Source organism: Podarcis melisellensis (genome assembly GCF_964234715.1).
Source record: "Podarcis melisellensis genome assembly, chromosome: 12".
In the NCBI taxonomy this organism is placed as follows: domain Eukaryota; kingdom Metazoa; phylum Chordata; class Lepidosauria; order Squamata; family Lacertidae; genus Podarcis; species Podarcis melisellensis.
Genome location: NC_138544.1, coordinates 27858565 through 27876782, shown reverse-complemented (window position 1 = coordinate 27876782; position 18218 = coordinate 27858565). Strand labels below are relative to the sequence as shown.

Here is an 18218-nt window from a genome sequence, read left to right as displayed (position 1 = left end):
CCTGGTATTCTACAAATATTTTGAACTACAGTTCCCATCACCCCAGGCTGAGGTGACCAGGGATGGTGGGAACTGTAGCTCAAAACACCAGGTTCAGGAATATAATATAATAATAAGGGTGAGATAGTGGAACAAATCTAGGTTTGGGGGCAAACAGCAAGTACGCAGACTTCAATCTTTAAACCTTCTGAGAACCATACTGAGTACCATATTGGCTTAATTCCATTAAAACAAACAATTCAGAGGAAGGTTTTGCTCTATCCCCCAGTCCCCCCCCCACCGGTTCTTCACCGCTTTTCTCAAAGTCCCATGCTTTTTATCACCCCACATATGAGAATGAGAGGTTGGTTAAAAGCTTGTAATAGGTGTGAGCACCACACAAAAGAGTGGGTGTCTTAAATATAAACACAGAGCTTCATGCATTCTTAGAAAATGACTAGAAAGAGGAATATTTCATTATGAGAAAATGTAGGATCCTAGCTCTCAAAGATGGGTCATCACAGACTTGATAATAGGCGGACATACCTTGACGTTTTCACTTAGAAAATGCCTGCTTGATGCCATAGCATGTTATAGATTCTGTTGTTAATACTTCTTCTGCTGCTACCACCACTACTACTTTTTAATATTAATTTAATACTAACAGGAAAAGCAGCTATTATGTGTATCGTATATTATTTACAGTGTACCTATTGCCTTGACTGATATACCTTCCTTGTGAACTTCTTACATGGAGCATTCAGAATACTTTTTTGCAGCTATCCATGTGCATAGAGTTAGCAGTTTTACTCAGAAGCCAATCTTACCAAGATCAGCAGGTTTACTTCAAAATAAGTGTTATAGGATTGCACTATTAATATAGCATAACTATGTGAGGTTTTTAACGACCTTAATATCTTTAATCGATAATACTGAACATGCAGGAAATGATTGCCATCTGCAGCTTCAAACTTGCATCAAAATCTGGGCACCTTAAAGACTCAACACATTTATTATGACATCAGCATGTAATTACATGATACCGTATTGCATTGCATTAATCCTATTAATTGCATGGAAACTATGTGTGGATCTTCTGGTTTTAAAAAAAGAACATAAGGGAAAGCAATTTGTCAGATATAAGGCTAATGGGATAATTTCTTCAGGTCACTGCCAGGACAGTAACCCCTGAAGACTGAAAAGCCCAGTTCAATCTCCAGCAGTGACTTTCCCTAATAATGAATTAATTGTGTGTGTGAACTCTGATCCAAGGGGCAGGCGTGTGACCTCTTCACACTGATAAGTAGCTTTTCTTTGGCCCAGAACAACCCCGTTCCCTAAAAGACTACATTGATAGCAACCATGTGGGGGTTTGACTCATAATCCTCTGTGCAGGATTCCAGGAAGTTCAGACTGTGTAGAGTTTCAAAACAGGGTGGCTAATCCATACTTCGATGTTGTCAGCTCACAAAGTTTGCGTCAGGCAATAAAATAATGCTACGGTGTCATATGAACCATCTTGGACACTAAGGTCTTCAGGGGAAACTCTGCTCGGTGATCTAGCATTTTGAGCAGAAGAGGGGAGTATAGCAAGGGTAGCCAACACATGTTCTGGACAACAACTCCCATCATCTTCAATCAGCCTGGTCAATGCTCAGGGGTGATAGTTATAATCCAGAACATCTGGAGAGTACCACAGTGGCTGCATCTGAAGTAGGGCTTTTCCACAATGCTGTCAGAATTAGGGAACTCCCTCATCAGGGTTCTCACTAGACCAGGAGGAGTCAAGATGCTGCCCCCCCAATGTTGCTGGAGTACAGTTTCTAGCATCCCTGAGCATTGACTATAGTGCTAGCTGGGGTTCATGCAAGTTGGACTCCCAACAGCATCTGGAGGGTATCACATTGGCCAGCCCTGCACAAGTTTTATATAACCTGTTAAAATCCTATATATGATGGGCTTAGAATAGGCTTCTAAAAATGATGCTGTCATAGGACATTTACAAAACAACAACTCCTTTGCCATTGCTTTGTATTACACAGTACTGTTTTTTAAGTGTCATTTTCAAAGCTATACATTGCTATGAGTAATAGCTAAAAAAAGCAGCCAGCACATTTAGATCAGTAGCAGCAGCAGCAGTTTGTTGTGCTAGAAATAAGATCAAACTGCACAATATGACTTGAAAAGTGGTCCAGTAATGTTAACAGCATAGTTAGCATACTTCTCAGCATTTTTAACCATAGACAGTTCTCAAACAATAATTTGTTACTGAGAAACTCTCAGGTGATGTTATCGGCTTCAGTACAATTCCAGTGAGATGGAAATAGGGCAAATGTATGTGAGGAAAGCAGACAGCACATGATAGTGGGAATAGTTTTGGTGCTCTCATGTCCCCAGTTTCTTTACCCACAACCACATTTGAAATTGTTGTGGTAACCCTGCATCTGAGATGTACCATTGCCACTATCTAGTTACTTGATGGTTAGTGATGTAGTCCTGTGAGCTGAAACATTTTTCCAAGGGACAGTATGATTGATTTGAGCTGGGGCTCTTTTGATTATTTAAGAGTAACCAAACAATGAAGAATGTTCAAGTTGTACGCTGGCTGCTGGCTCGAAAGGTTAGCTATCAAATCAATTATTCATCAGAACAGGATAAACACTTCTAACAATAGGTTTAAGTGGTTTATTTATAATTTAAAAAACACCATGCTGTTGAGTCCTCCCCACCTCACGATCTAGCCCAGCTCATGTTCTTCTTGTTGTATAACGTTGGGACATTCTGCACAGAGTGTCACTTTCACATCTGAGTGGACATGCACACCCTTGGTTTTCATGGCAAAACCACCAGAATGCCTATATTACGCAAATCCAATTGAAAAAAATATGTCAACGTAATAGGCTGTATGATAACAACTGCAAAGTTATTTACTAGAAACTACTTCTCAAAAATTAGATACAGCTTCTCATAGTGTCAAAATCAGCATCGTGACATAATATATTAAAATGTAGCTTATGCAGTTGACAACCAAGTCCAGTATGTACAAAATACAAATCCTATTTTGTCTGTGCTGTAATACATTAATTTCTAACTTCTTCATCTTCTCTTGTATTTTTCTGTCTGTTGTATTCCTTAGAAGAGTGACAATCACAATGTTGATTTTGACACTATGAGAAGCTGTATCTAATTTTTGAGAAGTAAAGGTAAAGGGACCCCTGACAATTAACTCCAGTCGTGAACGACTCTGGGGTTGTAGCGCTCATCTCACTTTAAAGGCCGAGGGAGCTGGCGTTTGTTCGCTTCCGCAGACAGTTTTTCTGGGTCATATGGCCAGCATGACTAAGTCGCTTCTGGCAAAACCAGAGAACTGCATGGAAATGCCATTTTGAGAAGCAATGTAAAGGTAAAGGGATCCCTGACCATTAGGTCCAGTCATGACCGACTCTGGGGTTGTGGCGCTCATCTCGCTTTATTGGCCGAGGGAGCCGGCGTACAACTTCCAGGTCATGTGGCCAGCATGACTAAGCCGCTTCTGGAGAACCAGAGCAGTGCACGGAAACACCGTTTACCTTCCCGCCGGAGCGGTACTTATTTATCTACTTGCACTTTGACATGCTTTTGAACTGCTAGGTTGGCAGGAGCTGGGACTGAACAACAGGAGCTGACCCTGTTGTGGGGATTTGAACCACCGACCTTCTCATCGGCAAGTCCTAGGCTCTGTGGTTTAACCCACAGCACCACCCACGTCCCTATTTTTTTTGAGAAGTAGTTTCTAGTAAATAACTTTGCAATTGTTATCGTATTATGCTTACGTATTTTTTCAATTGGTTTTCATGGCAGCAAGTAATGATGGGGGAACAGCATGATGCTGTGACAGGAGAATCCTCTACCATTACGAACATGAGTCAGGAATGTAAATGATCACTCCTTGCTATGGCCCTTTCCTGCTGCAAAGCACCTTTGTCACATTTAAAACCACTCTGCTGTAACCATTGAAGTAGCAATTTGCTCTTAAATGTCCTGCCATACAATCTGGAAGCCTTTTTAAAAAGAAAAAAATATTTTCTGAAAGCACATTTACATATTACTCATTGCAATCACATTCTTAAATGGGTTGAAAAGTAAGCATGAAGGTTTTCCTCTGTCTAATACAATCTTGTTGTCATGCCTAGTTTGGCCCTGAGATAAGTGGCTGTTGGGACATTTGCATCATCTAAAACAAAGCATGATTGTCTTATCTGCCCTGCTGCCTCCCCCCCTCCCCCCAAAAAACACCTGTGGTTTTTTCATGAGCCGATTTAATCTGTTAGTTAAGTAAAACTCATAAAATTAATCAATTAAGATTTCTTAAGTCAGTGAAGAACCCTAAACAATGTGGCACACTACACTAACCGGAAAGACAGTCTGCTCAGAGGAACAGTAGCAGCAGATGGGGAGAGTGTTATGGAGATTAAATGAAAATGTAAGGATGGGATGCTAGCTTTGCTCCCTGTCCCTGTTGCACTCTACTTCTTGAAGGAAATCTGTCTGCAGTGGAGAAGCTTCCTCTACTCTTGATTCTGATTCTGATTCTGATTCTGTGTTCCCAATACTTTCAGATTTGGGTTTCTGTTTTATGTAAGACTAGACTAGACTAGAATGTCAGGATACAAACAGAAGCAATTGTGTTAGGCAGTGATGTCTACAGATGCATGAAGATTCACTGGAGCATCTTCTCTGCTGTCGTTTATTGCACACCCTAAATTGATTTAATTTCTGGACATACATATCCCACTGTTCTTCCATCGTGGATCCCAAGGGACCATACTTTGAAGAATTCACTTCATTACTTTCTTATATTTAAATCCTAGCTTCCTTACTTTTAAAGGAAATGAATTCCTTACTGACAATGCAACTGCTCCAACATCAGTAATACTGTGCATTGCAGCAAGGAAGGTTTTCCCTTTCATGTGCTATAGTCCAGGGGGTGCAGTTTGGAGAAGATTGCATCTACTGATGAACCTGTCATTGGGCAAAACCAACAAGAGTATTTCTGTGGGAAGCCTCGATCCTATTAAGACAGTGTAGGAGCACAGGAAAGAGCATTGGGGAAGAACCAGGCTGAAATTAAGCAAAAGCCAATTAAAAATTATTCATCCTTCCTGATGATGCTTGTTTTTAACTTTTTGTGCTTTTATTGTATGGTTTTTATCTTTTTAATGTTGCAGACCACTTTGATATATTTTAATGGTTTGACAGTATATAAATATATTTACAAATAAATAATAACTTGATAAGTGTTAACCAAAACACATGTACATAAATATTCAAGTAAAATATAAGCACATTTTAAAACATAGGTTTAAGCACCCTTTAATATTCAGTTGCTCATTGTCAGCATTACCAAGATGTTACATATTCTGTATGCCTAAAATTTGGAGGTGAACGGTGTTCTAAAGCATAAGAGAAGAATTTGTCACTAGGGGTGGGGCAGAAATGGATTCAGCTTGCATTTAAAGGTGAACATCTAGAATTCCATCTTTCGAAACAGTCAGAAACTGAAACAGCCATCATTTGAAAGCCGCACATATCCAGATTTTGTAATGCAGTTCTCCAGCCAAGTAATATTCAAAAATTTACATATGCTAGGGTAAAGTGTGCCTACAGATGCATATAATGGTGGAAATAACATCAAAAAATGGGTGCAAAAATGTGCATTTTAGGATAAATTCACACTAAGATGCTTATTAATTTTCATGAAGACTTAAAAAAATATAAATAAATAAATTTACAGGGAAATCTGGAGAACTTAAGACTAGAAAAATGAGAGAAAATGAAATGGATAGATCTGCCTATCCTTATATACCACCCTTTTTACAATGTTAATTCATCTTTGTTTCTCCACAAGGTCAACACCAAAGCAAGCAATTTTTTTTCTTAACTGGTTGCAACAAGTATATGTAGATGGCGTAATGGAACTTGGAAGTTTTCCCCATCCATACAAAGCCCTTAACTAGTTATCTCACAGTAGGCTGCTTCTTTTTAAAAAAATAAAATCCTACAAACATGATTGAAAACATTTAATGTTGTTGGATGCTTTCAGGGCAATTCCAGGTTAACAGGACATCAGGAAAATGTAAAAAGCAGCTCTTTGTGTAACAAAAATATCAAATCTTTATTTTTGTGTGATTCTCGTTCAGTTTACTACAATGCTGGGGCAGGAAAGGAATGACATATATAGACTATTCTGTTATTATGTCAGCGATAGGTTTAGTCTCCAAACAAACTGTATGGGGAAGGTTATGTTTTGGAATAACATCCTGTGTTTTCACGCTGCCTAGCTCTTTAGTGACAGTCTGAGGTTGCATTGTATTAACCCAAGGCATTTTCCAACGTTAATTGATATCCCAGGTTTGTCCAGAGGAAAATCTACAGCTCCCCACAACATGCTTGACAAGTTATTATATTTATTTTGGTCAAAGCCTCGGTGCACAGGATCCCTCATGGAGGTGGTCTATTATTGGAGTCCCATATGCTTTTTGTTTGGGAAGAAAGCAGTCACTGTGTCATACTGTTACAGAGGGTATTCTTTTTCAAGGATGTTGTTCCCTTGAGGACCATATCATGCCAGAGTTCCGAAGTCTAATAAGACCTTTTGTAGCTCTTATTGTGCAAAGGGTCTGGGAGGGAGGCAGGAGTTAAACAACAAGAAAAAAGAGAGGTAATTTAAGAAACGATAGCAGACCACATGTTGAAGAATGTGAACATCAGAGAAGAAAAGAGTAAAAGTGAACCTGCTGTTCTTTTTTATCTACTATCTATGCAAGGATATGATCTCTCACAATACCCATACATTTTATGAAATGGTTAATAAGCAGTGAAAGACATTTTTAATACAAAAAAGGGTTAATTTTCTGGTTCTTAGCAGTCTCTGAAATAAGTGAAACATTCAGAGTACTGGAGAAACTGGAGAGCCATTTGTATGATTCCTGGAGGCCTGCAGTGACTTTAAAGCAGAGGGCAAGGGGACTTTTTAAGCTCAGGGGCTGTTCTCCTTTGTGGCTAATCTTCTGGGGGCCACATGGTAGTAGTGGGCAGGGCCAATGCAAAAACCTCACTAGCCAGAATCCACAGACATCCAGTGAAGCTGAAAAATTCAAAACTATGGCACTTGCTCCAAGAGCAGGCGACAATAGTCACTAACCTGGGCAATTTCCTCTACTATTAGAGCTTTAGCAGGATACATCAGTTGACTATGCATGACTATAAAGGATACATGACTAACACAAAGGAGAAATACTTTCCTTTTGCTTCCATGGCACAATTGTGGAAATAAAATTGGCTAGTCAACATGTGACCTTCTTTCTTTTTAACCCCACCCCACAGCATTTGGTTCCACCACAACGCATTTGCATCAGTGAAGAATCAATGAACCTTTTGAGTCTCTACACATCCCCTTCTTTGCCCAACATCACTTTAGGACTTCCAGCCGTGCAACCACAACTCAGTGTAAGTAATCGATTTAGGGGGTATTTTCATTGGCTTTGGATATGGATCACTCAAGGTATATCAGTTCTTTTAGATTGCATAACGTTCTCTCAGGAAGTTATTTCAAGACAATGTTGGACTGGTTCTAGGCAATGCCACTGTTAAATTTTGTACCAGATAGGGAGGTCCTTTGTCTTTACTGATGGCAACCCTCTTTTTAAAGGGCTGTGAGAGGTCAGTCTTCTGTTTGAAGGACTCTCTGCTCCAAGTCCAGTTTAAAGACAAAGAAAGAGCAGGGATCCATCAAGGGTTAGACAGCAGACTGGGCAGACACACAGATTGTCTGGTGAAAGTATTCCTCACTGTTGTGAGTAGGGATAGAGAAGTTCACTTTTTTCTCAGCAGACCAACTCAACCTGATGCTTCCGAACTTGTTTATGGATTGGAATGCAACTTCCAGTTGGATTATACATTTATTTATACCACCAATTACACACACACACAATCTAGAAATAGCAAATTCATAAATCGATAAATGTGTATTTTACATTAAAAGTGTGTCATTTAAGTGTGGGCTGTTCATGCATTCTTTAAAAATCCATACAAAGTTTTCATTCTGTCACACCTGGAATATTCAACATGATATGGTTGGATTCTAGCTGCCATCAACTCCAGCCAGCAAGACCAATGGACAAGGATGATGGGAGTTGTGGCCCAACAATATCTGGGAGCAACCATGTTGGCTACCCCCATGTTATACTCCAAACTAAATCCTCAAGGACACAACAGACCAACAGGTCTCCCTGTTCTCCTTCATGTTTCTCCTCCCACTGCTTTTCTCTAAACTGAGCTTTTCAGACATGGTTGTCCACCTGGGGATAAGTGGCTGTTATAAGAGAAGAACACAAAAGAGAAATGGCAGCTTGCCATTAAGCAACCCTTAACCACCTGCATTCCAAATCATGCCCTGCCTCATAGGCACATCTCTTCTTAGATGTTTCCTGGAGACCATGGTCTCAACTGACCTCCAACCTTAGTTTGTACTGTGGAAATAGTGAGTTACTCTCAACTAATTCGATACTGGTTCATCTGCCTTCATTCTCTGGCCTTCTTTTGTTTGTTTAACTATCATTTTCATTGATACAGGCATCAGCGCCATTCAAAGAAAAACAGAAGTGTGAGACCCAGACAATCAGGCAAGGAGTAGTTTTGCCAGGACAGTACAGAGGAAGCATCTCTTCACCTTCTGCCCCTCAGCCAATTGTCCTAGAAGGAAAGCCTAACAGTAGCCACCAAGCTCTCCTCCAGCATTTGTTACTGAAGGAACAAATGAGGCAGCAGAAACTCCTGGCTCCAGGTAATTAGCAGTGACTATTTATGGGCAGATTCTTCCTTTTTGAGAATGAACATGTTATAAAGGAATATCAGGAGCTCCTTTAGACCAAAGCCAGACTACTTGTCCATCTAGTCCAATTTTGTCAAGTCTGACCCACCGCAGCCTTTCAGGGTCTCAGCCAAAGGTCTGGTTACTTGGTCCTTTTAACTGGAAAGGCCAGGGATTGGAGATGGAATCTTCTGCACAAAGGCATATCTAGAGGTTGCCAAAACCAGCCCTGTCAGAGCAGGCGGCACAAAAATCATGTGTGGGTTGCCATACGTCTGGGTTTCCCCAGACATTTTAGTGATTTTTGGAATTTTCAAAAATTCCAAATGCTATTTCCAGTGGACAAATACCAGACATATATCAGCCCTAATATTATGCATATGTGTGTGGCAACACACCACCGCTATCCTGGCAAGATCAAACACGGGAGAAGCTTCGCATCCTTCTCACATCATGGTACAAAGGCGTGCATGTATTTTTTCTGTACTTCCACCTCGCCTCACCCTTCAAGTACTTGGGTCACATATAACATAGTAATTTCTTATGCAGCCATTGCGGTAAAGTGATCTTTTCCTGGTTTGTGTGTGTGCATGCTGATACAGCTGTTTGCCAAGGGTGTAAGGCAGGGGCGAAACTAGGCTTTATTTCACCTGGGTCAAAGACCCAATTTGGCACACTCACCCACACACATTTGCTTACACACACAGGCTGGAAGCTTCAACGGCGCCTCTCTGGAAACTTCACCTGGGGCAAAAAAAACCTAGCTAGCCCCTCTCCCATAGCAAAGGGAGCAATGAGTACACCTCCTTAGCTATTGGTTCATCCTCTGTTTTCTCACTGTCAATTCCCCTAAGGAGAAAAAAAAAATTGTCCATTGTGATTCTGCTTTCAAGTCAAAGCTGTTCTGCTCTTTTATTTTCTGGCCCCATGATTTACAAAGCCCATTAGTTTGTATCTGCTGATTAAAAATATATATATATTAGTGGGATGGGTTAAGAATATGTAAGCATGGCTGTCACTTTATTAGTTATTACTCTAATTTGTCATTGTTGTTTTAAAAAAGACATATGGAAGAGCATTCCTTATAGTGTGATAATTCAAGGGCTCCCACGCTTGAGTTCCTAAGCTTCTCCAGTCCACATGTTCCTTCATGTTTGGTGTGGTTTTTAATAGAGCATCTTAAGAAGACTCCTCAGTGTTATTGATGGGCATATTTGAATATTGGAATGTTGTTGGTTTGTAGGAGGGGTGCCTCTTCATCCTCACTCTCCACTGGCAACAAAAGAAAGAGTCTCACCTGGCTTAAGAGTTGCACATAAGTTACCTAGACACAGGCCACTAAATCGGACCCAATCTGCTCCGCTTCCTCAGAGCACCTTGGCACAACTTGTTATTCAGCAACAGCACCAGCAATTTCTGGAGAAGCAAAAACAGTATCAGCAACAGATCCACATGAACAAAGTAAGTATCCCATTCAAAACCCTAACACACAATGAATACAGTGCTTGTACAGTGTACATGCCATTGAAGAAAAAGGGAAAGCCCTGCATGCCAGTTTACAGTAAGGTTTGCTTATATTAAAAATGGTTTGATAAAAAAAATGTTTGCCAAACCAACTCCCAGAGAAGGTCTCTTGCATCAAACTGCAAGTACATGCTATTTTTCATTATGTCATTGAAATAAGTATTGCTTTGTATACCCAGATTGTTCCTTTTAATGACCTATTTGTAAACGTTAGGCTTTTTGTAAATTGCTCAAGTTACCAAGACTTCTAAACAGCCATTGCTCATTCACATTTGAACTTTTCATTCCGTTATCACAGATAAAATTATGAAGCTTTCACTGCAAACTGACCGAGCAGAGCTAACAGCTTTTACTTTCAAGGTTATAGGTCAGTTTTGAGGATCACAGTTTAGTAAACTGAAACATGAAGACTATTACCTCCAAACACAAACCCTTTTTGCTGCTTTTCCACTGCCTGCATGAATGCAGTGTAAAGGTTGTCAATGAAATATAGTTGATTGTTTCATCCAAACCAGAAAATGGGAAACTTTGTTTAATTGAAGACTTCTAGTGGCATTCAAGCATGCTGAGAGGCATGAGAATGCATGCATGGACAGAAAGATCATTCACCTCTCATCTTATTAAGATATAAGCCATATCTCATCTTACTAAAAACACACACATAAACAATAGCCATTTTAATTTTCAATATTTCCTACCAAACAGCTTCAAATTAGTCGCATAAGATCTTGTTCTGAAATTTTGGAAGTAAATTTTTATGTAGAGACAAACCGACCATAAACATTAGCTAGGACTAAGAATGTATATAACTGCCTATGTCAGCTGGCCTATGTCATAGTTTACTGTGGTGACAGACTATTCTGTCAGGTATTTTATACATCTTTTTAGCGATTTCAACATCTGCTATGCCTATTCCCATAGGCAAGTTATTTAAGAAATTTCTAGGGCTCTGACACAGAATCTCTTCATTATGGCAGTGGATGTGATTGGCAATCACATGAAAGGAAACATAATGAAAAATAAAAAGTATAGGGGAACCAATCTTGCTAGGGAACACTTCCCCCAATGGGTGCTGATTTCTTGGAATCTCTTAAGAATTCCCAACCAAATTAAAAACACAACCTTGAGTTTAAGTACATAGTTTGTACAGTGGTTTGATTATTAAATCTCATCTTAATTAGGAAAAATGAAAACTAGAGAACTTCAAAGTTCAGAGCTGATCCTTGCATGTTAACCCCTCTCAACTTGGGTGTTTTGATTACTCAACTTGGACTCCACTTGGCTTTTCATTTACTATGTGTTCCATATGTTTAATCAAGATGCCATAGGTACATCTTGGTTTTCAAAATATTTCACCTTCCTGCAATTGTCTGAACAAAAGCAAGCTTTTATTACTGATTGAAAGACAGAAGCTCTGTGATTTTTTTCCCAAGGGTGTCCAAAATAAATAGCGATTAGCTACCTTCTAGGTTTTTTCTCTCTCTCAGAAAGAATTAAACCACCATTTCATCTTGCATTTTTTCCTGAGCTCTCTTGCACAGGGTTGTTTGTTTTACAGACCCACTAATAAGCCAAACATAATCCACCAGGTATGCATTATGGTCTGTCAAGTGCCACACAACATCCCTTGATTTTTGCAACTCAAGTCAAGCAGCTTAGTAATGCCCCTGGTGGGCTGCCATACATAGCATGGTGCAAATTTGGTTTGATGGGTCACAGGTTGTGCAGGGTTGTGTTATATGACTGGATCCTTAAAAGCTACTTTGAAGATTCTACTTTGGACAGAAAAAAATGGAATATAAATGTTAATAAATAAGATGGATCTGTATTCATTTGCAACTTTAAACAAACTTTTTTTAAAATTAAAAATTGTTGTATACAACCATTCATTATCAAATTCCAGGGCAGTTTGCATGATACATTAAAATCAGAAATATTACAAACCACAGCAGAAAAAAGTGTAATATTTCACTAGGAATTAACATTGTTTTGCTAAATAAATAGGTTTTTCATATGCCCCAAAAGATACAACTAAGGCCTTTCACATGTCAGGCACCAACCTTACATCTATCACAAACTGAAATAAGTCCAGATGTCATTTTGACTGCAAATGGTATGGGGAGATAATTTTTTTCTCACTTGAAACGAATATAGTTCTTTAAAAACCAAACAATACTGTAATTTCAGCAACCAGCTATGCTGCAGTATACACATTATTTCTATTGAGTTGTCCCATTCAATATAAAAAGTTGGTTGCTCCATAACAGCCTTTCTCAACCTTGGGTCACCAGATGTTGGTAGACTACAACTCCCATTATCCCCAGCTAGCAGGACCAGTGGTCATGGATGAATTTACTACACAATCATAATAAACGGAAACGATTGAAATAACCATATATTCATAGCTCAGGGAAATGAAAACCTCCTTGCTGTTTGCAAAAATAATAATATTGCGCTGAGTGATTTTCTTTTGGAGGAAATTACTCAAGCAGGATGCCACCACCAAGAAGGCCTCTTCCTTGGTTGCTACTTACCTTACTTTATTTGCGGAATGCTTGAAGGAGGCAACAGTGGAACTGGGAAAACTCCCGGTCTGAAAAGTTGCCATGTGATACTGTATGAAGAGATGCCCACCTGGATCAACACATTTTAGCAACATCAGGAAAACCACTTAAACATTAAGGATGATCCGGCATCTGCATGAATTGTTTCACACTGTGACAAGTTGTGACTTGTCCCTCGATACTAATCTGTAAAGTGAATAATAATGACAGCAACGACAAGTTGCTTCGGAAAGCAAATTACCCCATGGGTAAGAATGAAAAGTCCTTGTTTGCACCATGAGTAGTTTTTGCTCATTTTTATTTTTAGCGTAATTGCAATGTCGTGTAAAGACTTTGGAAGTCTTTTACAGTTTTACAGATCACCTCTGGATCAGCACAAGCTCTGATCTATAAGAAGACCTTTGGACTGTTTAGCCTTGCAGAGTTGCAGGAATCAATCGGGTTCTTTTCTTTGATAAAGTTAATAAATCCCAGCTATAAGCCAGCACGGTGACTGGGGTGATAACTAGCAAAAGCTAACACAGGCCAAAGGTAAAGCTCCCCCCCCCCCCGAAATTGTTTCTGCTATAAAAAGAATAAAACAATCAACTGGACCAAAAAGTTTGCCTTACTTCCTTATAGCAGGAGAAGATCCCCCATGGTTTCTTCTGTCATTTGTCAGAGACCATGTGTTTGAAGTGGGAAACAGTATACCTCTTCATTGGAGTCTGAAGTTTATACCTAAGGGATGCAATACACTGACCTTCTCAAAACATTTTAGCTGAAATGCAAATTTTGACATCTCATCCAGAAGTCAGTGGAGAGTCTTGCCCTTGCTTTTGAAAAATGAACGTGTGGAAACCTGAACTGGGCTTTCCCTTTTAAAGATAGTCTTTGCTGTTGCCAGATTTAATATACTTCTGTCTAGATGACAGCTTGTTTCCTCGTAGAGTCCTTTGATCACAATTTTTAGAACTCCATTCTGCCCAATAAACGGGATAGTATGTCTGGCAGCTCCAGTTAAACTAATTGTCATAGGTACCAAAAGACTGCCTCTACAACAGAACTCTTACTGTTTTGACTCCTGTTCCTGTCTCTGCAAATAACTTAAAAGATGCAATTTCTACTCGCACCATTGGCACCGGGTTATTGGCATGCATCTAAAAACATTAGAACGGCAGGGAAAGCAAGATAGCGGATATTTTCACGAGCCCTGGAAAGCAATTAATAGAGAGTGTCTTCAGAACTGTATCCAAACTTACTGCATCATATTATGAACCCTGCGATCATGTTGTATCATGTGATGAATGCACACTCAGATTTGCAATACTGTACACTTTAATGAATATCCTAAATATTTTGAAAAGTGGTTTTCCTTAAGTGCTTGATGTGTTTCCCTGAAATCATTTTAGTAATCATTACAAAAAAACAAACAAAAAAAAAACAGACCTGTAAGGTAGAATGAGTTTATCATTCTCACACAACAGAGGGAAAAAGTCTCAGCTTGAGGTGTCTGGGCTTTCCTGAGGTGTTGCTCGGCTACAACCCCAGCCACATCAATAAATTGTAAAAATAAAATAAAAAAGAAATGTCAATTAACGGCTACTCCAGCTGGTCTTAGGATAAAAAATTGCCAGAACTTAGAAACAGGTCACAACTAGGAAACCTTGAATATTTTATCCTTTCTTTGTTTGCTATGGATGCTTATGAAAAGCATTAATTTTCAATTAGTAGAGATATTTTCTCTCAAAGATTTGAAGTTGAATGGGAGTGGGACGATATGTTTTTGTTGGATATGCAAGCCTCTGCTTACTGCCACAAGTGGTTAGGTGCGTGGACAGATTTGTGCATAATATTGGTTTTAGCTCAACTGACTAGTATAAATGATGCCCCTTAGGCATTTGTGTCATGCTTTTGGGATTAGTTTGCAGACAGCACACAGGGCAGCTCATCTCTGCACAGTCCTTTATGCTGCTGCCCCTGTTCGTAGGTACACTCAGGGCACTTTGAATGTCTGTGCAGCGATTTCATTGAAAGGGTTTCAGGAAATTATGGATTTTATGAAAGCTTGCACTTGGGGAAGAATACATGAAAAGACTTGCTGTAAGCAAAATATATAATATATTTATATGGCTTGTGTTCTGTGGCTAGTTTATTTACTTACCATATTTTCATGCGGAGTGAACCAGGTACAGCTGCCTTTTGAAGTCCTTTCTTCGTTAGACTAATTTCTCAAAACGCTTCCTCTGGTGCTGCTGCTGTTTACTTTGGCTTATACGTATTCCTGACGGTTCAATTTCCTGCAAACAAAAGAAATGAAATGGTCCAGGTTCCATTTGCTGGAATCTGTTCCACCAAGTAACTTTCTTGGTTTGGATCAGTTGCCAGTACAGTGGTACCTCGGGTTACATACACTTCAGGTTACATACGGTTCAGGTTACAGACTCCGCTAATCCAGAAATAGTACCTCAGGTTAAGAACTTTGCTTCAGGATGAGAACAGAAGTCGTGCTCTGGCGGCACGGCGGCAGCAGGAGGTCCCTTTAGCTAAAGTGGTGCTTCAGGTTAAGAACAGTTTCAGGTTAAGAACGGACCTCCGGAACGAATTAAGTACTTAACCCGAGGTACCACTCTACTGCTTTTGAGAACTGCACTTGGTACAGTTAGCCCAAACGCAGCTGAAAGGTCATTATTAAAGTACAGTACTGTCTTCCTAGATCTGTTTGTTTTGTTTTGTGCAGCACTTCATATATTTTAGATTATATATATAAATAAAACAGTACATCTTAATGATTGCCTCCTTTGAATACAAGTTAAGGGTCCTATTTCCACCAAAATATGAGGGTAGATTACCTTTCATGTTGAGTGTTAGAATTCTGTGGGCTTCATGCAGCCAAAGTTAATAGGGTTCAAATCATCCATGAAGGTCCCTGGGTGATATTGGTCCAGACAACATCTCTTAGCCTAACCTAACCTCACAGGGTTGTTGTGGGGATAAAGTGGGGAGGAGGAAAACCATGTACACCACCTTGAGCTCCTTGGAAGATAAAGCTGGTGTATAAATATTGTGCCATTAACAGTACTTTAGCCAAGCATGGAAATCATCCCTCTTGCTCTTTTTACACTGTGCCCAGGCATCTAGCCTTCTCTTGCTACATCGCAGCCTTGTTCTGGTTACTCCAGGTCCCCCAAGCCCAATTCTTCTTCCCTGTCCAAACTTGACTTCCCACTTGTTAGGCCACAAACAATTCCATGCTGTTTCACCCCAGTGCTTTGTGTGCCTCTGTTCAAATGCAACCCTAGCTCTGATAGATCTCTCCAGCTTTCTCCTTTGTGCTGGCTTTGAAACGGCCAGATTCACAGTTCTTGCGTGTCGAGGTCCCCAGGGCCACCCCAATAACTCACACATCACACAGAATTTTTTTGTTTAAGATTTTTGGCATAATTTTGGCCACAACTTTATTGAAATACAAATTTGTGAGTGGTTGCTTAGGCATTGGTTGCGACTATCTGCCCCCACCATGGGGGACAGACTGACATTCTGCACGATGCGAAAGTCAGAATAGGGGAATACACTTGGGGGTTATGCGGAGCAGGGAACCTGCCCTCATCTCAAATGCAACCAGGAGCTCATTGCTATGGCCCGAGCCCCCTTGACAGAGTGGAAAAGCAATAGTTAGCCCCCAATTCCTTTAACGGAATCCCTTGCAGCAGCAGCATTAGAGGGGCAGGCACTCAACCTACCAAGGGCAGGCACTTAACCACTTCCCCTCAACCAACCAAACCATAAACCAATGCCTAACAGCAACCTTACAAGTTGTGACGATTTGCTACGCAGTAGGCAAAACCCAAATGGCCCCAGCCAATCAGACAGATGGACAAAATTCCTACCAGGCCCCCGCTCCAAAGCAGACGACCCCATGACAGGCATAGCAAGGTCAAAGTGAACAACCCTAATTCTAGGGAGGGGGGGACGGGCAATCCGATGCACGCTCGAAAAGAGGAAGCCCTAGCCTCGTGCAAGGAGTTTTAGCATTTCTGGCTGTCAATCAACAAATGGCAACATTAACTTCTTCCCAACAACAAGGGAAGCCCCAATCACATCAGTGGCCAATGAACAATTAGCCCGCCCCCAACTTTGGAGTGTCCTGGCGGCCTCCACCACAACACGTGCTCTCCATGAAGGAGAACACGCTTTCACAGCTGCTAGGAGACAAATAAATGCATCCCGAGTTCCAAGCCTCACTCCTGTGAAAACAGGGTTGGTTTTCAGATCCTCCCTCCATCACAACCATGTGTGTCTCTCCCCTTGACATTCTGATCTGGAGTTGATCTGTGGCAACTGCTTGGGAAGGAAGTGCTCAGTTACAGTCGGGGAAGCTCAAAGGCTGTCTTAAAATTTAAACTTAGGATACTTTAACCGGATCCTCGCCTGAATTTCAGCACACTGACTCACAGCCGTATGATCTTGGAAAAATGTTGCTGTCACGTTTGTGAAACAGGGACATTCATGCTTGCTGATGTTTTTTAAAAAGTTACATCAGTGCACCTGTATGCATACATTTACTTTTCTACAGCTTTACAAAAAGCCTTGGAATTCGTTTAATATATTAATAGTAAAGTTGCTCCAAGGGTGCTCTTTCCATGAACTACCCCATATGTCACACGAGGGTTGCAACATCTGCCTTATCAGGTCTGCAGGAATGGTGCTATAATGCATCACAAAAGAGAAAGATATCCCCACTTTGAACTTGAAAGCATGCAGAAGGAGTACAGTGAGGGAATAAATATGTTTCCTAACTGGGCGGCAGTCTGGATCTCATTCTCTCTCAGATTCTCTTTAAGGCTAACCCACCTGATGCTGAGGAACTGGCATATGGAATGTTTTACAGATGGCCCAGCATCAGTGACTCATATAGCTGTAGATGATTATCTGTCACACAGATGTTTCAGCCTGTACTTTTCTGCTAGCCCCATTCAGCAGTCAGCCACTCCTGGTGGCTCAGCAACAGATGTTTCCAATGCCAGTATCTCTTGCCCATTCTGAATATAAGGGGCTGGTATCTTTGCATACTTGGTCATCTTCACCCATTTTGATTGCAACCAGAGAATGCTTGTGTGCTATAGAATGAGGGGATGTTTTCTCGATCCCCTGTTTTGCCTTATTAGCTGCAGAAATATCTATTATCAGTCAGTATGTCAACAAAGATAACGTATTTTGAGTGATAGTTGAACCTAAGAAAGTAATTAATATAATTGGTGATATGGACAACATCCAAGAGAGTTAGTTAATTGATCGACACAGCCCACTGATTTAAACTC

The 18218-nt window shown here is 40.4% G+C and overlaps 1 protein-coding gene across 6 annotated transcripts in view; it reads left to right on the top strand.

The window, feature by feature from the left end:
* HDAC9 (histone deacetylase 9) overlaps window positions 1–18218 on the top strand; it is a 427895-nt gene that overhangs the window by 222244 nt on the left and 187433 nt on the right. For all 6 annotated transcript variants that reach the window (XM_081883158.1, XM_081883159.1, XM_081883157.1 and 3 more), the window contains 3 exons: window positions 7345–7467; window positions 8593–8803; window positions 10074–10291. In XM_081883158.1, the coding sequence (XP_081739284.1) occupies window positions 7345–7467; window positions 8593–8803; window positions 10074–10291 (552 nt within the window). The remainder of the gene's footprint in view (window positions 1–7344; window positions 7468–8592; window positions 8804–10073; window positions 10292–18218) is intronic.